Raw genomic sequence first — 21,343 nt, 5'->3', positions numbered from 1 at the left:
CAACTCCCGCTGGGAGCCCCTGGAAGTGGGAACAGGGGCACAGAGCTAGGAGGGGCAGGAGTGCCGTGTAGGTCTTGCAGCTGTCGGCAGGTAGTTGGGGGCCCAGGAGATCCGGACACAAGCCAGGTGTAGGTGCAGGAACGTAGGTGCAGCAGCGAGCAAGTGAGGCGGCAGTCCGAATGCGGGTCTTGGGACCGAGCACTGGTGTGTGGATGCGGTAGCTGACAGGTATGGCAGTGATCCGGATGTAGGCCAGATGCAGAGTCGTGGGTGTAGTGGAAGGTGGATATGGTAACTGACAAGATGCCGGTCAGGTGCAGGTGCAGGCAGGATAATACAGCAGAGTCAGGCAGGGCGGGTTGATATCAAGCGGTCAGATAAGTACAAAGGAGCAGGCAAAAGAATGGTCAGGGATAGCCAGGGTCGGTGCAGGCAGAGTTCTCTCTTAGTCAGATAATGCAGAATACAGGTATCAGGATCAGGAAATGTATGCAGGAACGTATAAGACCAGAAGGCATTTGATTTACTACCTTGCAGGTTTAAATAGCCCGCCTGGCGTGACGTGTATGCTCACTGCGCATGCGCGAGTCTTCCGCCCGAGGGGATCTGTCTCCGTCGCGCTGCTGCACGGCGGTGAGATCCTTGACAGCTGGACACTGATAGAAGCCACAAGACTGCTCTAACTGCTGATGCGAAAAGGTATTTAGCACTTTATATTTACTAAAATAATTGCACTTCCATGTTCTGTGGACTGTGGGAGACCAGATATAGTGGATGCAGGGTCCTGGGTTTAGTATCACTTTAAGGTGGTTCTAAAGGCTCAAGGTTTTTTACATTCATACATTCTATTCATGAAGGTAAGAAACCTTTTGGGTGGAACTTCCCCTTAGCCCCCCTTATACTTACCTGGGCCCCGTCTTGATCCAGCGTTGTGCACAAGAGCAGCAGCTCTCCCGAGTTTCTCTCTCTTCACTGGCTCACACAGCTGCGGGAGCCACCGACTCTTGTCGCTGTCAATCACAGCCAGTGAGGAGAGAGGTGGGGCCGAACTGTTCTGTGTGTGACAATGGACACACAGAGGACGGCTCAGGAGTGAGCCTGCTTGAGTGTCCCCATAGAGAGACTTGCTATTGGGGGCACTTGGTAGGGAGGAGAAGCCAGGACCGCTAACAGGGGACCCAAAAAGGAGAGGATTGGGTCTGCAAACCCATTGCACAGAGCAGATAGCTATAACATGTTTTTTTTTTGTTTTTTTTATTATTTTCTTTAGAATCACTTTAATTAAATTGAATAAATACAACCATTCAATGTTGAGGTTAAAGCTGAATTTCAGCCTTACCTTCAGTCTTGCACAGTTGTACAGGCTTCTTTCCTGTGCTGAAATTGCTTATTCTGATTTCACAGCACACTGTTAGATTTTAATCATGTGTATTAGAAGCTGCAGCAAGTCAGATAGAGTCCCCTCATTTCCTGGTTGGAGGCCAGTCAGCATTACCTGCTCCTCAAACTTACTGTTCCTGGCCTGTTTATTTAATTGCTTGGATTGCAGTTCTTTCAGCCTTGGAGTTATAGCACCATATGTGGATGTTACCAAGAGCAATATGCATGCAAATACAGCCTGCCTAGGCATGCATTCCCCTTTAAACTGACATCCACCCATTATGTCTTATTGATATTTGCATACCCCCCCCCCCCAAGAACAAGCTCACTTCTTGCATCCGGAGCGAGGGTTCTTGAAGGGACTGAGACAGCATGCTGTAATGTTTTCAGGGAGATAAGTACAGCACCCTGCTGTACTCCTGCGCTTCGGGATGGATTCAGCTAGGGTTTTGGTAGCATCACAAATATTCTGGAAAATGCACTCCTTGCTGCCCTCAACAGACCGGGGTAGTCCAATGCCACTGGATACAAAGAAAAAGAAACAGAGGGTGCACCGGCCTAGTGCATTATCATAAAAAATTTATTGGAAGGATAAAAAGTAAGTATTGTACTCACAATAGGCAAACAGGTCCAATGCACATCACACCAAGTGGCTTTGAGGAAGAGGTTGAGACCTAAAAAATGCCTGTTGGAAGTCCAGGGTTCCATTTTTTTTACTTATATGCTATGTGGACTAGATACCACTGTTTAGTGTGATGTGCCTTTGACCTGTTTGCCTATTGTGAGTACAATACATACTTTTTATCCTTCCAATACATTTTGTACGATAATGCACTAGGCCCGTGTGCCCTTGTTGCACATACGGTAAATAATTCAACTATGCGAAGGATGGGTCGGGTGAAACCAGAAGTGCTTTCTTAGGAATGGCTGTAACAAACACAGAAAACCCTTAATTACATGTGACTGGATATGTTCACTGTAATCACTGTCCTGTAGGAAACAAAGTGCTAGATTTTCAGTTCCCACTTCTGTGTCTTCCTATTATCACAGGAAGTAGTTCTGCCCTCTTGTGATGGTACAATAAAAATGCAATCACTAGTATCTTCTATTGACAAAGATAGATTACTGTTATATTAGGTATTAGGCTTTGGATTTAAATTTTATGGGGCTGCCTATTTTCTACACCTCTTACACCCTCTGTTTGTTTTTATTTGTATCCAGGAGGGGGGCAGCTACCTGATTTTGACAGGAACATGCTCTCACTTCCTCTTCCACCCGAGCAATCGGAAGCAGAAGTTGTCCTCCCACCTCTCAGTCTTCTGGGCCTACGGGACCATTCACAAGGTGCATCGATACTCGTGCATGCGCAGTGGGCACCCGGGTGTGAAGCCACAAGCTTTCACAGCCAGATGCCCACACTTAAGATGCTGGTGCCAGGGAGAGAGGACAGCCAGTGAACCCAGGTGATGTGAACACACCGCTGGATCATAGGACAGGTGAGTGGCTCGTTTTTAAAAGTCAGCAGCTATAGTTTTTGTAGCTGCTGACTTTTATTTTTTTTTCAGATTCGACTGGAGCTCCACTTTAAGCCTGGTAGCTATATTTTTTTCAGATTTTGAAACCAATCCTTTTAAGAAGCACCATGAATAATAAGATATGCATAGAACTTATTTAAAAATAAAATACAGCTCTAAAACCCATCAGGTTTTGAGACATGGTAACGAGAAAGTATTGGGGGGGGGGGGGGCCTGTTCTGGTGCTGGAAATATAAGTGGGGGAGCTAAGCCCCTGAGTCTGAAATCCATGTTATAATAAAAGAATTTGTGTTCAGTGGCCAGAATGATTCTGTGCAGCATCTAGGGCTGGCATCAAGGCATCAATCCATCAAGGACAGTCCTAAGCCCTAGACTGGCAGGTGCCAAAATGATAGTTTATTGTTGGGAGCTGCAGCAGCAGGGATTTGTGGGATTACTCTGCAGACCGAAGTAAATGAAGTGCTCCCTGGTGTCTCTGCCATTTCTGTAGCTGAAAGTAGGATCTGCTAGGTTAAATATATATATATAATATTATATTATTGTTGGTGACAATGGTGGCAGTTGCTGCTGATGGGATGGGGGTGCTATCAGAATGTTTGGGGGTGCTGTAGCACACCCAAGCACCCTCATGGTGTTGCCACCACCCAGGGATTTCTTTTAGCAGTACCGATATCAGTTTAAATAGAAAAAGGCCGATCCTTTTTCAAAGTTGCCTTTGAAGCCTCCAAACAAATTAACAAAATTACATCCTTTGTTTTCATATAAATAAAATTTGTATTTACCATGCAGTTACTTTCTGTGTCTGCTAATTGCCAAGAGGCGTAATGTTTTTCTAAAAAATCTGATCAGTAAGATTAGAAGTAGAAGTAATTTCAGAGTCTGACCTTGTTTTCTTTTTTAATGTGCCATTTTATGTACAGTGCTTTGCATAAGTATTTACTCTTTGTATTTTCCACATATTTAGTAGTAGAATTACACACTGGAATAAATTGGATTCAACTGGTATTTATGTCACTGATTTACATAAAATAGTCCTTAATGTCAAAGATGAAAATATTTACATAATTTCTAAATTGTTTACCAATTTTAAAAAAGAGAAAGCGTAATAATAAAATAAGCCCTAGTGCATAATTACTTTCAGAAGTCACAGAATTTATTGACTGTGGTTCATCTGTTTCTGAAAGGCCTCAAAATTTAGTAAAGTGTTTGTAATGGTTTATTTATTTTTAATTAAAATATCAAACATGCCATACTTACCTGCTCTGTGCAATGGTTTTGTACAGAGCAGCCCTGATCCTCCTCTTCGGGGGGTCCCCTGCCTTTGCTCCTCTCTAATCCCACCCCCCACTCAGTCAAGTGCCCCCATAACAAGCTGCTTAGTATGGGGGTACTTGTGTGTGCTCACTCTCGAGCCAGCTCTGTGTGTTAATAAGACACACAGAGCATGGCTCTGCTCCGCCTCCCCCTCTGCTCCCTCCTCACTGGCTTGGAATTGAGAGCAGTGGGAGCCAATGACTCCTGCTGCTGTATCTGAGCCAATGAGGATGGAGAGAGCTGGGAGAGCCGCTGCTTTTGTGTACATCACTGGATCGAGATCAGGCTCAGGTAAGTATTGAGGGTGGCTAGGGTGTATATATGCATACTGAAGGTTGTTTTTACATTCATGCAAAGAATGCATTAAGGTAAACAACCTTCAGCATCTAGAACCACTTTAAATAACATAACTAAACAAACACATTATGAAGATGAAGTAGCCATTGAATACACTATAGTTCTGGAGTAGCACCAGTCAGAATTGGTTTTGAAAAAAAATCAGACTTTGAATATTTCATAAATAACCATTAAATATATTTTCATAAATTGTAAAGACTGTAGTATAATTATGACTCTCACTAAAGGAGGCCTTTTTTGTGATCCGGTAAGAAAGACATTAATCAGATGAACAACTAAATACCAATGGTAAATCAGAAGAAGCTGCAAAAATCCCCAGCTGTGATAAGAAAAGACATCGATGTGACAATTATAACCTGAATCCTCCACAAGGCTAAGCTTTATTTAACATTGGCAAGGAGAAAGCTATTGCAGGAAAAAAAAAAACACAGTGCTCATATTCCTGAGATTACCATCTCCATGGTTAATTGAGGTGCTGAAATAATTGCTGTGTGTACATTTTTAATCATCAGGAAAATTGGTCTGTTTTGAGGACAACATAGAGGCAGTCATATATGGGGAAATTTTAGAGAAAAATCTGTTTCAGTCTACAGTATACATACTGATGTAAAGGTTGTTATGAGACAGTGACCCTAAACACAGAGCTAAAGCTATACTGGATTGGTTTAAAACCAGGAACCTGAATGCAGAGCTACCCTCTTGAGGGCAGATGTTTCTAGGTCCCCCTAAGCTTCGGACAGCCAGGCAACACGCATTTTCCACACTTGCCTCCACAGTCAGTGAACAGTCCATGACCTTGGTTTTTGTTATTTTATTAGGGGATATAACTTGGATGGGGTAATAGGGATTGTGGGATGCCAAACGTGGCTTAATCAATGCACAGGGAAAACTTCCTTCCTATTTACAGAAAAAGATCTTAGACTGTTCTTCTCCTTGAATGCGGTCAGTCTTTACAGTAGCAAAAGCTCCTTTTGGGCTAGGGACTCTTAGCCCCTCTGAAAGTTAGCACAGATTGTTGCAAACTACATGTAGAAGTATCTCCTCTCCCCTGTAGAACTGCTCCATAGCCTGCAGACACTACCAGCCCTCTTGGCTGCTCTGAAAATCTCCCAGGACAAGGATAAAGGATTAAGCACAGCGCTACATCTGGCAGTCTCTCACCTTGTGAATCCTTGGGTGTGCTGATACACTCACTCTGTCCTCCTTGCTCCCACTGCTCCAAGGCAATGATCCTGTTCATACCGTGACGCTGAATGAATCTTCCTGAGCCAACCCGAGCCCAGCCTGGAGGCCAAGACCTCCTAGACCCTCCCAGGCCAACAAAAGACTACTCAGCACTCCGTATTCCACTCGACTCTACTGCTAGCATGGTTCTCTCATATTTTTGGGTTAGCCTTACCACATTACCAGGGCCTCCAAACATGGGATTGGCCAGACTCCCGTAAACATGTAGATTTAACTCTCCACCCCTCCCACCCACTGTCTTCTGCAAACTTCCGTGGTCCTCCAGAACCAGGTGGAAGCGATAGAGTCATCCAGCCTGACCTGCAGTAACCCGACCTAATTACAGACTCACAGTTACCATGAGTCATAAAATAATAAATTTACCTATACTAACACTAGTAGCACACTAAAGGATGCTGCATAACAATGGCCCAATCAAAGCCTAGACCTCAGTCCAAATAAGGATTGATGACAAGATCCTCACAAATTGTTGTTCCCTAGCATTGACATATGTCATAAGTATAAAATGTTGAGGTAACATGTACTTTAACTATTTTTAATTTACTTTCATGTCTAAATTTACCTTAATTATACAACCCTGTATTAATTTACATGTGACATTTACATCCTTTTCATTTCAATTTTCAGATTGAGCTTCCCAATTTAATATTTGTCTCTTTTTTTTTTAAAAAAATGAAGATCATGTGCACCTGCCAATATAAAACTCCTAAACAACACAGTACACCTTTACAAATATTGCATGCCCATTATCAGAGAAGACTCCCAACTTTTGATTTCCGTACAGCTGTTTTAATCTGGTGTACTTTTTCAGCCTTGTTAATATGGTCATGCTACAGTGTACACCCATGCAAGGGCCTTGTTTATCCCCATGCAGGCAGTCCCATTATGTCAGTTGAGGTGCAGCAACTGCATGGATACAACCACTGCCCCAAATTTGACATCCAAATGGGTGTAGGTGCACGGATGTCAAATTGGAAGCAGTGGCTGTGTCCATGCAGCTGCTGCATCCCAAATGACATGAATGGGACTACCTGCATGGGGATGCATGGAACATATGTGCATCCCCACATGGGCAACTTAGTCAACATAGGCAAATAAGTCACTTAGCCCTGTTTCCATGTTGTGTGGTATGGCTTTTAGGCTCCATGAAAACCACTTCTGGCCAGATTTTTCCAGACAGTAGATGGGTGTACCTGGGTCAGTTCTGTGGTGATGGCACTCCTGGACATCTTCTGAGGTCGAAGGGAAGTAAGCCTGATGTGTCTTTCATCTGCTGCATTAAGATTCCTTGGCCGATGACTGCATCTACGGTCCTCTATGCTGCCCGTTACTTTCTGCTTCTTTAAAAGAGCTTGATGAATTCAATTGATGGTGGTTTGAAGCCACGTGTGACTTGGGTAGTCACACCAATATTGATTGGATTTACATTTTTCTTCTGTTCTCTCACTTTGCATTTTATAAATTGATAAAAATAAACAATTAAAATATATATTTTTTAAAGCATTCTTATTTTACAGCATTTCTTAACACCTGCCTAAAACTTTTGCATGGTACTGTGTGCGTTTGTTAATTTCCCCTAATGTATCAACATGGCTACTTGTAGTCTCCTCCAGGGTGTTTGTGACAGGGTGACAATGAAGGAATATATCATAGAGAAAGTTGTCATCTTTTAACAGGAAGTCCCTTATGGCTGCTTGACCAGGCATCCTTTTAATGAAAGTTCCAGATTTAAAATACTAATAACAGCTTTTAAAATTACTTTAAAGCTGAGGTTTTAGTGGGTTGGTTTAGACCTACTTTAAGTATATGATGCTTTAACATATATTAAATAAATGCTTTTAATGCATTTGTGCTTAACTTTTCATTTCTGATTTAATTCTAATATTACCTAGATGAGCTTATGTTATTTTCTAAAATGTTGGCTTCTGCTTTGAAAATGCAAATGAAATTATAATCTCTTTCCATCTCAATTATGAGCTAGACTGAACACATACAGTAATAAAAAGAAATAGGACAACCAGGCGCTTTAATTTCAAAACTAAAATCTATGTTTTTTATGGGTGTGTAATTAGAGAATTACCATGGCTCGCATTAATACCACTTATTATAAAGCTGTACGTGTGTGTTGTGCATGCATTAGAAGGACTTGAATCTTCTGGAAAGGTTTACAAAATGAACATCCTGAGCTCCATATATCCTGCTTCTACACAGCTCACATTATTGATTGGCTATCAGCGAGGTTATTGGTGCAGTGAGCCCTTTCAGTTACACATTGTTTACTTATGATGGCTCATTTTAAACCATGTTGTGAGCTTTCTAGATCATTGTTTTAAAGAAACAGTAAAAAAGAGTGCCATTAAGAGAAACTTTTTTTTATCAACTCCTATTCTCAAAAATAATTTAAAGAGAATAGATGTGTTTCAGTAGCAGGGTCATCTCATGTTTTTCCCTTTGCATCCTGAAAATACAACACATTTGCATACATTTATGCATAAAACAGACTTGCTGTGAACTGAGAGAGAACTGCAGAGATGGACAAAAGAAACACCCATTATAAATTCAGTTTAGTAAATGTAGCCCTTCAAGAACACCATTCTGCTTACTCATTCACCAGAATATAACAGGGTGATTGACAGCCCAGGCTCTGCTGGGGAGTACGGAGTAATTCTATTAGTGTAACGTATCTAAATTTTAGCCAGCTTGTAGTTTGTTTCACTAATTATACGGAACACAAAATGTCAGATACAGAGTTAGACAAGTTCCACTAGTCTCCAGCTACCCTCTTGGGTTTTTTGAATTACTGTACAAGTTCCTGAACGTCCAGCGTCCATTTGTAATTAATAGAAAGCTGGAGGGCCAGAAACTTGCATTTTATGTCTAAGGACTTCAGAAGAAAGTTGCATATGTTATACTTTTGCTTTGCTTTGACCCCAGTTTGAGTTGCTATAACTTGATTTGAATATCTTCTAAGGTGTTTAGGATTATCTACAGTATATGTTTCTTCAGGCTGTTTCTGAGTTGCTTTGAACTACTTCTGAAGCACCCTAAAGTGTTTTTGCTTTGGTTGGCATGAGGAGAGAGCATTTCATAAACAGGAAAAAGGACACTAACCCTAATGCCACTTAATTTGATAACCTTCAATACCCCTTAGGCAACCATTCACATTTTAGTTTACTGTAGTCAGCTCAGTGAAATATGAATACTGGTCAGTAAATTGATCAGTTTATTTATTTCAGTAATTCAGTTCAAACAGTGAAACTCATATATTATATAGATTCATTACACACAGAGTGATATATTTCAAGCATTTCTTTCTTTTAATTTTGATGATTATGGCTTACATCTAGTGAAAACCCAAAATTTGGTATCTCAAAAAAATAGAATATTGTGAAAAAATTAAATATTGTAGACTCACGATGTCACACTCTAATCAGATAATTAACTCAAAACACCTGTAAAGGTTTCCTGAGCCTTTAAATGGTCTCTCAGTCTGGTTCAGTAGGTTACACAATCATGGGGAAAACTACTGACTTGACAGTTGTCCAGAAGACAGTCATTGACACCCTCCACAAGGACGGCAAGTCACAAAAGGTCATTGCTAAAGAAGCTGGCGGTTCCAAGCATATTAATGGAAAGTTGAGTGGAAGGAAAAAGTGTGGTAGAAAAAGGTGCACAAGTAACAGGGATAACCACAGCCTTGACAGGATTGTGAAGCAAAAGGTCATTCAAGAATTTGGGGGAGATTCACAAGAAGTGGACTACAGCTGGTGCCAGTGCTTGAAGAGCCACTACACAAAGGCGAATCCAGGACATGGGCTACAACTAACGCATTCCTTGTGTCAAGCCACTCCTGAACCAGAGACAATGTTAGAAGCTTGCCTGGGCTAAGGAGAAAAAGAACTAGACTATTGCTCAGTAGTCCAAAGTCCTCTTTTTGGATGATAGTAAAATTTGCATTTCTTTTGGAAATCAAGGTCCAAGGGTCTGGAGGAAGAGTGGAGAGGCACAAAATCCAAGTGTGAAGTTTCCAGTCATCTGCATGTGTTGGTCCACTGTGTTTTAGCAAGTCCAAAGTCAGCACAGCAATCTACAAGGAAATTCTAGAGCACTTCATGCTTCCCTCTGCTGACCAGCTTTATGGAGTTGCTGATTTCATTTTCCAGCAGGACTTGGCACCTGCCCATACTGCCAAAATGACCAATACCTGGTTTAATGATCATGGAAACACTGTGCTAGATTGGCCAGCAAAGTCATCTGACCTAAACCGCATAGAGAATCTGTGGGGTATTGTCAAGAAGAAGATGAGAGACACCAGACTGAACAATGCAGAAGAGCTGAATGCCACGCTGCACTGATGCACTAATTCGTGCAAAAGGAGCCAATGGCCAAGTATTGAGTGCATACTATACTGTACATGGATATACTTTTCAGCAAGCCAACATTTCTGTATTAAAAATCCTTTTTTTTTATTGGTCTTATGTAATATTCTAATTTTCTGAGTTACGGAATTTTGGGTTTTCACTAGCTGTAAGCCATAATCATCAAATTAAAATAAGGAAATGCTTGAAATATATCACTCTGCATAATGAATATATGTAATATATGAGTTTCACTTTTTGAATTGAATTACTGAAATAAATGACCTTTTTGGTGATATTCTAATTTATCGAGATGCATCTGTATAAAAAACACCACCATGCTAGATAACAGTGTAAAAAAAGTCTATTTTACAAACCACAAAGATCCCATTATATAAAATGTCCAAAAAATTACAGAGTCCACTTGAAGGCAATAAAGTGTACCACACACCAGTGAGTCAACCTCCACAATAGATATTTCATGTGAGGCTTACCAGAACTTCATGACCTTCAGGTTATATAATGGCATGGCATGTGTTATTATGCAGATCTACTGCAATGGCACTCTTCACGAACTACCCACTGATTGCAGGCTAGACACAGGTTCACTTTGCTGTATACAAACGTGGCCCAAAAATCACTCCCAAATTCCTCACATATGGCACTGCTAGTAATCTAGTCTCTCCCCAAATCCCCTGCACAACCATATTATCATAAAAAAAGAGGAGACCCATGCTCCACATAGTGTAAATCTGCCAGGAATTTTATGAAAAAAATAAAAATTGCACTCCCATGAGCAGGAGATACAACAGTGCTGTATACACAAGTCGACCAAATTCCACCTCTGGGGCCACTTCCAGTGTGTGACAATGTCAGCCTAGCTCCTCCCTGACTAGTTTCGGCAAACATGATGTTCTCAAAGTTTACTGATCAGTATTCTATAGTAAATATCACCTAGCATGCTTGCAGCTAATGTTCACATAACATTTGTTGCACCATTAGCGTGGTTTCTCAATTTCAGTTTTTGATTTAATATGAATACTTATTTATTGATTGTTGTTACAGTATGTTATTTATTACTTTAAACTTGTCCAATTGTATCAAGATTTTAAAAGATACTATTGTCCCTGGTGTCTAGTGGGTTCTTGCAGTTCTAGCTGCTTCTATAAGAATAGTCACCTTAGTAATAGCTGAAAATGCCAATGCTGATCTGTCTTTTTTTGGAAGCCCTTAGGAGCCTCTGGGCAGCGGTTTATGCAGTTTTTGATGTTGAGATTGCACACCCAGCCTTGCCAGTGCGAGGGTAGTCATCCCTACAGCAGGGTGTAGTTCTTTAAAGTTCTTAATTATGGTGATCACTTATTGTTGGGAACATGTTCATTCAAGGAGCACCCCCTTCCCCCTAAGTTATATTGATTTCCCTTCTTGTAAGTTATCTCACCAATAAGCTGTGATCACTTTCATTAGAAAGGGACTGTGAATTTATCACCAAGAGCAAAATGGTAACAGGCAGCACATGATAGGGTCTAAGAGCAGTGGGGGTTCACAACAGCATTTGGTAGAATTTATGAGCATGTTCAATTTTATTTTTTAAACCTTTAATCCATCTTGCACTTACATGATGGGGATAGATTGATGACAAAAAAAAAACATGAATAAAAGGTGAAGTGAAATAATATAAAACAATTATAGAAGGCATACACTTAAGCTGTCATCTCCACCTGTGGTTGGAGATATGGAGATGGCAGCCTCAGTATAAAATTCAGATAATTGCACTTCATCAGCATACTCCCACCCACAAGCCCAGGACAGTACTGTAGAATGATATATTGCTGTAAAAGGAAATTGTAAAGCTTTGTTTTGATATACATGTGTGACGTTACCGCCCCTGCCTGCCTTGCTCCAGTGATGGCCCGCTCTGCTCCTGGACTCAAGTATCACTGATGTACCTGAAAATGTTTCAGTGGACTTTAAGAGGAGAAGCCCTGTAAAAAGAAAGGGTTAGTTAAACAAAAAGAATAGCAGTACAGCAAATACAGTTTAACATGTGACACCAATTGTCAAAATGATGCTGTTCGTGCTCCATAGCCACTTGGGAAATGACCCAGCCAGAATGCACTAAGCCAGTGTAAAGGAACAGCTTTACCACAAAATTAAAAGAGGTACTATAAGTGACAAGACAACAGCAATACCAACAGTGCAGCCTAACTACTGCAGACAGGCCCTGTCTAACCACTGGCCTGAGGAGCATAAACTACAGTCCTGCTGGCTCTGGGGCCCTTTTCCTCACTGTGGGGTGTGGGCTGCAACAATAGAAACAACAGTCAAATTAACCATCAGAATGGCCAACAGACCTTTCATCATTTCCACAGATCTTGCAGCATCTTCTGAAATCACAATGCCTTTGGAACAGCAGGATACCCAAACAATTGGAACACTGGAACTGCAGAAAACTGAAACACAATTGCAACTTGGGGGAACAACAGGATACAGGAAAAGTAGGTGGTAACAGCCTCCATGTGGTCCTGGGCTACCAGCAGCAGCACCAGCAGCCACGTGGTCTCAGTAGAATGTGAGTGTCTCCCTGCACCAGACAGTCTCTGGCAGCACATGCAACTCACTGCATTTTTCCTCTACCCTGTGCACAGTACGACCTGCACTGCACCACATGGCTCTGGAATCCCAGCAGCAGATTCCAACCCTTAGTCCTAAACCCTTACACAGATAGGCTCCTGGCTGCAGCAGTCTAAGCCCTTTTCCTGGGCTCCACACTGTTCCCTGCATAGCCTGCTGTGCAATGGGTAACTTCTCCCAGGCAACATGCTCTCCAACCGGATCCTGGAAGGCTCCATGAACCCCACCTGGGTCCTTGCACTCTTCTATCAGATGGAGTTTAACCAAATTTGCCAATCAGAAGCCAATCTAGGCCAGCTTCAGCTGCAGCAGCAGCCAATCAGGATCAGTCCAGTCTCCTCTCTCCCTGGGATGTCCATCAAAGGGAAGAAAAGAAAAAAGGAATGCCATTGCTGCTGTTTATTTAGAGAGCTGCTGGGCAGGATTTAAAGGACCCAGTCAGTGCTTCACAAAAAAAAGTGATCAGCTTAAAGTAGAACTATCACCTCCCATTAAAAGAAAATATGTTCTGCCAGTGAAGTCTACCTAATGCAGCTTCCTGTGATGGTGTCATAACAAGCTGCACTGCTCCTGAATTCAGAGAAACGTTGCCACTCTTATGTAGGCCATGTCTGCTTGTAATGCTGTGGGATGAAAAAATGTTGCAGGGGGGTATTAGCATTCACTCACAAGCTGATAATTTGTCCACCAATACCTGGCCACATATAGTCCTGACCATTGCTTTTTGGATTGACAGAACTGCCCTATTTGCTAAACACTTTCCCACTCTGAGCTACAGTGTCCAGGAGGGGAGTGTGTGAGACATAAACAGAAAAGGATACGGCTCAGTCAGAATTGGTAAAACGTTTTTTGTTTTTCTTTTAAACTTTACAAGACTTCTGCACAGGGGCGGACTGACAACTCATGGGGCCCCCGGGCAATAGGGGATCATGGGGCCCCTATATCCTTGCCCAAACTCAAAAAAGCCTATGAAAAAGGTACCAGGGGCATCTCATGGGGCCCCCTACGGAATATGAGGTGATCAGGGTGCTGGTATGGGGTATGGCGGTGATCCGGACACTGATATGAGGTATGGCGGGGATAAGGATGCTGGTATGGCCGTGATCAGGATGCTGGTATGGTTTGGTGCATTGGCACTGCTCCATTGTCTCCTGTATTTGCCAATTGTGTCAATAAGGGCTCTTCCAAACTCTCTGGGTAATGTGGTGCCTTCAGAGTGATCTGCATTCAGATTGCTTTTCACAGGGCAATTGAAAGGAGGTGTTGTATCACCTCCTCAGCTCCTGATTTAACCCTATAATGCTGCACTACTGAGCCATGTTCATTGTATGTGTATGCGGCGCAGCCCCATTGAACTTAATGGGTGATTTTGACAGATGGTGCCACCCCCGCTACAAACGCCCATTCGAAAGAGACCTAGGGCTGGTTCTTGGTGCTTAAACCTTACATACAGGTAAGCCATTGGTGTATACATTATTATTCCATCCAATACTGAACTGTCATTATAGAATGGAATTAGCTTTTAAGAACTACTGAGTAAGACTCTAACTTGTGCTTAAAGGATTTGTTCAGTGAGGCATGACATGCTAACAGCTAGAGCGTAGAAACATTGGGTATAAAACAGGCTGGATCAAGGCACATTGTTGGGTTTAACATAAGGTGTGCATGGCAATAATTTTAAAATATTTCCATCTATGTATGATATGAGTATTTTAACTATTTACCTAAACTATTTTAAAGGTAATGCTTTTTGTGGACTAGTATAGTTTTGTCTGCCTTTCAGATGCCTTGCATCTGTTCATTTGTTATTAGTTTTCAATGTGAATTAGTTTCACAAATCCTTCATAAATAGATTAATACCCACCTCTAAAATTAATTAAAAAAAACAGCTGGTGGATTTACAATTAAATGAATGGCATAAGGGCAAAATGACAACACCCTGTTGCTAACTATTTTCACCCCCTGTAGAATCTTGCATGTTGCTTTGACAGTGTGCTTGGTGCTTTATAGGACAGGTATCCTGTTTGTTTAAAATTAATCGAAGCATCATTAATAGTCTGACTACTTGTTGTCAGGTTATTCTTCTCCTGTAGACTACCAATATATGAAAATGATTTTAAAGCACATCATTCTGTTTAACCCCCTTCCACCTAGTTAGGTTTTTTTTTTTAACCCACTCTAACAAGGATTTCTTCTCACTCAAGTCCACTGTTATGTCCTCTTTTGGGAATGAACTATAATTCACTACTGCAGTCTGGCAGGGGCTGCTCCTCATTGTGACATGACCATGTTACTGCTGGCTTCTTCAGGACCTGTTAGGACCCCAGTGATAGAAAGCCAATGGGGTGTTTCCATGTCATTAGGAAACTATTTTGACAAGCTTCCCCCCATTGCAGTTATGAAGACCTGGGAATCAGCGCATTACAATATCAATTTTTAAAAGAATTGCTGAGGCAATTATCGGGGTGAGGGGAGGCAACTGGTCAGACTTAAAAAGGTGACCCTCTATTAGCCATAGCAACTTTTATTACTAAACCACAGTCCTGGTTTATGCTCCGTTAGGCATATATGTGGCTATTGGAGACTTGTGTAGGCCCTTAGTTAGGGTTCCTCCGCTGATATTTATTATTTACTGTACATTTTGTCCCTGGTATACAATGTACTATGTTTGTAATCTGCATTTGTTCTCTTGGGGCACTTTGGGGGACATGGTCCTGCTCGGGTATTGGTTGGTTAACATCTATGGTATCATGTAATGGCTGGCCTATGGTGACGTCATGTCTCCGCTGTTCTGCTTTGTTATAATTTTAAATGTATAAATATTAAAAAAATAAATTAATTAATTAAGGTCCAGTGGTTAAATATTGCATGATGTTTCATATTTATCACAGCGGAGCAGGTTCTCAACTTTGTTGTAAAGAGAGTTTAATTTGATCCCCACTGTTCAGTTTATTGAAACACTCATACAGCTGAGTCAGAGCTCATACCCTTGCTCTCAGCTGTATGGAACATCAAATAAAAAACACAGGTCAGGAATGAGTTACCTCAATTTCTTTGTGAACAAAATGGTATGAAAGGACTGTATTAAAGTATATATCCAAAATGAAGATTGAATATACTGTAAGTAATGAACATTAAAAAATGTATTAACCTGTAACATTGTCAAAAGGAAAATGGTATTATGATTTTTGCTCGTCTTTAATAAAAACCTCTGTAAGTCCATCACCCAAGAGTTATTTGACATATGACTCTATTAGGAATCATTTTATTGAAAATGGTAATGGAAAATAAAATCGAGCAGGTAATTTATTTGGAATTGTGCACTAAATATAAAAATAAATACTGTGCAACCTAAAAAAAATGCAGAGTTTTATTTAAATTAATTTTTAGAAATCCATTACAAACAGATGTTTGTTATCCACATTTTTTGATTGGCAACAGAAGAGAGAGAGGGAGAGAGAGAAAGGAAGGAGATAAACAGGAGACAGGGAAAGGAAGGAAGAAAGAAAGAAAGAAAGGAAAGAAAGAAAGAGAGAAAGAAAGAAAAAGAAAGAAAGAAAGAAAGAAAGAAAGAGAAAGAAACAGGAGACAGAGCAAGAGAGAGAGAGAAAGAAAGAAAGGAGGGAGGAGAGAATACACAAGGCTGCCAAGGAGTGTGGGCGGAGCAACGGCGACAAACTACGGTACATTAAATTATCCATCGGCGACACTTTAAAAGCCTTTACAGGTTACCACTTTATGTTTACACAGGGGTCTAGTGCTAGAATTATTGCCCTCACTCTGCCGTTCGTGGTGATACTTCCCATATGTGGTGTGATAGCTGTTTACATATGCGTGTGGCGGGACCAAAGTGTACGTTCATCTTTGCGTGTGAGCATGGGGGGGTGGGGGCACTTAATTTTTATTATTTATTTATTTTATTATTTATTTCTTTTTTTACACTGTACCTTTACATTTTTTTCACTTTTATTGCTATCACAATGGATGAACAACATCCCTTGTGATAGCATGGGCCATGACAGGTCCTCTTTATGAGGAGATATGGCATCTATGAGACCCCAGATCTCTCCAGTGGCCTCCAAAACAGCAAATAAAACTGAGATTGGTTTGATCTGTTGCTACACAAACCGACCATAGCTTGTAAACAAAGGAACTACAAGCGTAAGTGACAAAATCCTTGTTGCTTCCAGTTTGTGACATCACATAGTTGGAGGAACAATGTCAGTTCCTCTCATTGTGTTCAGGAGTAGCGGAATGCCACAACAGGCATCCTTATCAGGCTACCGATCGCTTGGCAGAGCCCGGTAAAGGTGGGAGGGGGTGGGACCCTCTTCTGCCCCCTGTAAAAGTAATGCAGATGCTTCTTAACTACTAGGATTACTTTTGCAGTTAAGGGAATTGCCAGCAGAATAAAATGATTTCTCAATCATTGCTGCAGCACCCTTCTAATCTAGTAATGTACTGGTACATTGCTGGTTGCCAAGTGGTTAAAAAATGCAAATCAAATATTTAAAATGTTTACTTGCAGTGTTTTTCTTGGAGTGTCCATTTATTTTCTGTTCTGCTGTAAAGTGTATCCAAACTTAAAAACAAAAATGTTAAATATTTCAGCTTACCAGTCCTTAAATGTGATGCCTGCATTAGTTTTCTAGTTTTAGCCTTTTTCCTTTATTTTCAGCTGGTGATGTGGCCAGTAACACACTTTCTGTTTTAGGATGGCTCCTCTATCTCTGTAGGAGCAATGGAGACTTTATTGGAAAGTATCACTGTCTGGAGAGCTTAGCGTTAGATGGACTAGTAGATATAGATGGACTTTACATAAGTGGCACACAAACTAAAGCCAAAACAAAACAGACAATACTTTTTTTCAGCAGTTACAGAAAAATGTTACATAAATGAATAAAAGGTGATCATTGTAAACCCCCCTTGTCAGTGTTAAATGGTTTGCCTCAACCTTCCAACTTCCATACTAGCTGGATAACTTGTTTAGGTAAAGGAAGTTGAAAAAAATAGACTTGACTTATTGGCAGGATCACTAAGTTAAAGTAAAGGAAAAAATGCCTAAAAAATAAACTAACGCAGCCACCTAATGTAAGCATTGGTAAGCTGCAATATATATTCTTGCTTTGATTTTAAATATACTTTAACTCCTCCACCCCTCCTCTCACCTCTCTATATACCCTTATGTAGCTGCTGGGAGATAATCAAAGAGGAATACAATAGGGTGTCACCTGAGTGATGAGGATGCAGACATCACATCCAAGTTGATTATGTCCACAAGTATTTTGTTGATGGCAGCCAAGCCTTTTCTACACACAGTCGCCGGGAATGTGTGTGTATGTGTACTGATTCAGCCAATTGCTGGCTTTCTTGAGATGATGAAATGAGAGCGGCAATGTGTTGCATCCCCCGTCCTATGTTAAAGAGATCCTCTATATGTTAATGTTGAAATATCCCCTTAGGAGTCACTGAGAATTTTTCTCCCCCAATAGTCCTGCACAGCCAAGCAACACACATTTTCCACAGACTTGCATTCCAGAGACAGTAAACAGTTCTTGAGCTTGGTTTTTTTTTTAGTTTTATTAGGTAAATTGAACATGGATGGGGTAAGGGGTGAATGGGATGCCAAAGGAATAGTAAACTGAGGATAACTTTCTGACAACTATGCACGAGTCTTTGCACAACAAAACTGTTTTGGGAGACCTCTCCAGCCTTTCCTTGTGTAGCACGTCAGACCCCAGATAAATCCTCTTCTTTACCCAGCTGTCTGGAGCAATCCTTGGGCAAGGGGATCCAGTGCCTGCCACTTCAAGATGAATAGTCCCAGGTAAGGAGATAGTCAGGTTTCCCACAGAATGGCCCAGGGGGTGTAGAATTACTCACTCAGTCTTTGTCTTTGAGCTGGTTTAAGTAGGTGGCTGCCTTCAGGTCTTCTGCTGGGCTGGCTCTTTCCCTGGCTCCACAGGTGGTCTTCCCTCTGGGGACTGGTGAGGCTGAGTGATCCTCCTGTCCAGGTCCCAAGCTGTAGGTAGGCCCCGTCCCACTGGGCCCCCTCCCAGGCTCTTGCATCTCAGCTTTCTTCACATCTTCACCTGAACTCTCTTGCTGCTGAGCAGGCTTAGTCATACTTAAGGGCTGTCCTGACCCTATGCCAAGCCTCCTGCCTGGAGATCACTCAGGATCCCCTAAGCATGCAGATCAGCCCCTCCTCACCCCTGCCCGATGCTTCTAGAATCTTCTCCAAGATTCTAGAGCAGGGGGAGGAATCAAGGAACTGATCTGCACAGCCTCAAAGCCCTGACCCAGATCTGATCCTGCTGACTATTCTCAGGCTGCTGATCAGCCTTTCTAACTAAAAATTAGCAACTAGCTCCCCCTGGCTATCTAGAGGGGCTCTAATATTAATATTATTATTAATGGGTGTTCAAGTTTCAATAGGATCCATAGGAATCTAGATTGAGGAGAGCTAATGCTAAGTGTCACAGCAAGGAAGGTGACATTTCTCCACTGAAGGGCCCCAAAGTGACTGTGCTTGGGGGCCACAAAGTAGAACAGGGTAGGCATGAGGTGAGTGTGAGAACCCCAGGGGCAATTGTGCTCAGGGGCCCCAGTGATTGAATAGAAGGTAAGGGGTTAATGAAGCAACTCTGCAGCAGTCCCCTGTTCTTCTACAATGCATTCAGCAGGCAACTCAAACACTTCTGTGGCTGTTGCTTGATTGCAGGGGAGTTGTTAGCTTTTTCACTCTCCTAATAATGAATGAAAGATCAAAGTAACACTAGTGGTCTGAATTTAAAAATTAAGGTTTGGTTGCTGTAATCCAGCACTGGAATCTACTGGTCAAATTTCACCCACCAGCATACCATCATTAATTTATACATCACTGAGAGAGAGAGGACGCTCACTCCCTGTATGTGCAAATTCGGAAACTGCTGGGTATGCTGTGATCCCGGCTCACAGCCCTGGACACAGCCTTCACAGGACAAGTAACTAAAAAGTGTGACTATCCAGACAAAATCAGAACAGTTGGTAAGTATGGTAATGACAATAATATCTAATAGTGATGTAAGCCATCCAGGTTTTTTTCTTTTACCTTGTACATTTTTTGCCTAAAGTGAACTGTCTGTTATACTAGAAGTAAAAAGTGTACCTTTTGACACTTTCATTGTTATATTTCAGACATTTGGAGCTTCTGACTGGGAATTTTTCCGAATACAAGATCGCTTCTTCCTTGCTGTAGCCAACAGCCACAATTACACTGTAGGAATAAAGACACAAAAACCAGAGGAATATGCCATTAATTCTGTCATATACGAGCTGAATATCACCGCACAGCAGTTTTTAAAGTTCCAGGATGTTCTCACCTACAGGTAATTCTCTATTATGTAGCTGCTATTGTACCCATAGGCATCAAAGCCTTGTCAGTATTGAGACATTTCTGCATTATTTTTCTGAGATGCCTGGGATGATCTTTTCACTAATGCTCTCATAATCACTGTGTTGTATCAGAACAGAGCACCTCCTGAAGAAAAGAGTTTTTATTATATTTCCTCTATTTGCTTACCCCAATGATCATGTAAGCAGGATGCTTGTGGTGTCACAGTGTAGCTGAAGTGTCATGCAGTGTGCTCATTATGGCTAGCCTCCTATGATATATCCCCTCATTGCTGATAACAAGGAGAGATTACTAATATAGCATGAAGGTTTCTAGGTGAGGACCAGTGGTGTATTTAGGTTTTGTGCTGCCCTAAGCAACACAAAAATCAGACCCCCCCCACGAAGAGTGCCTGATATTGACCAAAACCCCCCCACCCCCACCCAAGGGAGCCTTCCACTAACACACATCCCCCATCCCCACCAAGAGAGAGACTTACTATCACAGCTCCAGACCTCCCTGGAAACGAGAGGCGGGCTCTGCATACACCATCAAGCAGCCCATAGCCTCTCTCAGATCCCACCTGGTCTCCATGCTGCACGTGTCCCTTCTTCTGTCCCTTTTTCTGGGGGGGCAGTGCTGCCCCCCTGAAAAATGCCTCCCTAGGCAAATGCCTTGTTTGCCTTGTGGTAAATTTGCCTCTGGTGAGGACAATGTTATTGCATGCACCTACTAATCGGCAAAATTTGCCTGAGCAGACAAACTACACTTTTGACTTTCCCCATACATAAGACCTAATCTAAATGTAATTTTAATGGCTCAGTCACCTACGAATGTTGTAGGGCAATTAAAGTGCATGAAAACCCTAAAGTTTGGCAGTACATGGCACTGTTCCTCAGAGTCAGAAAACTGGTTACTTTTATTAATAAAAGAAGATGAAACCCCACTAATGCCTGGTGATCCTGCCATTATGATGTTCTTTCATGACCTAGCATGGAAGCCTGCATCCTTTAATGGGACCTACAGGATGCCATGCTGATGCATGCCGTTCCTGTAGTCAACCTGTGACATCACAGACTGACAAGCCCCCTACCCAGCTTGATTGATAGCAGCCACACTTTGGAGTCCCCACTCCCGCATTTGAA

At 41.7% G+C, this 21,343-nt stretch overlaps 1 protein-coding gene across 1 annotated transcript in view; it reads left to right on the top strand.

Moving 5' to 3' along the window:
- Positions 1 to 21,343, top strand: part of TSPEAR (thrombospondin type laminin G domain and EAR repeats) — a 208,033-nt gene that overhangs the window by 172,494 nt on the left and 14,196 nt on the right. The window contains exon 10 of the mRNA XM_089671851.1: positions 20,003 to 20,193. Within this exon, the coding sequence (XP_089527977.1) occupies positions 20,003 to 20,193 (191 nt within the window). The remainder of the gene's footprint in view (positions 1 to 20,002; positions 20,194 to 21,343) is intronic.

This window comes from Staurois parvus, unplaced genomic scaffold (genome assembly GCF_062004578.1).
Source record: "Staurois parvus isolate SC_StPar_1 unplaced genomic scaffold, SC_StPar_1.0 ptg000011l, whole genome shotgun sequence".
NCBI lineage: Eukaryota > Metazoa > Chordata > Amphibia > Anura > Ranidae > Staurois > Staurois parvus.
The sequence above is the reverse complement of the archived record's forward strand: the minus strand, read 5'-3'. Positions and strand labels throughout refer to the sequence as shown.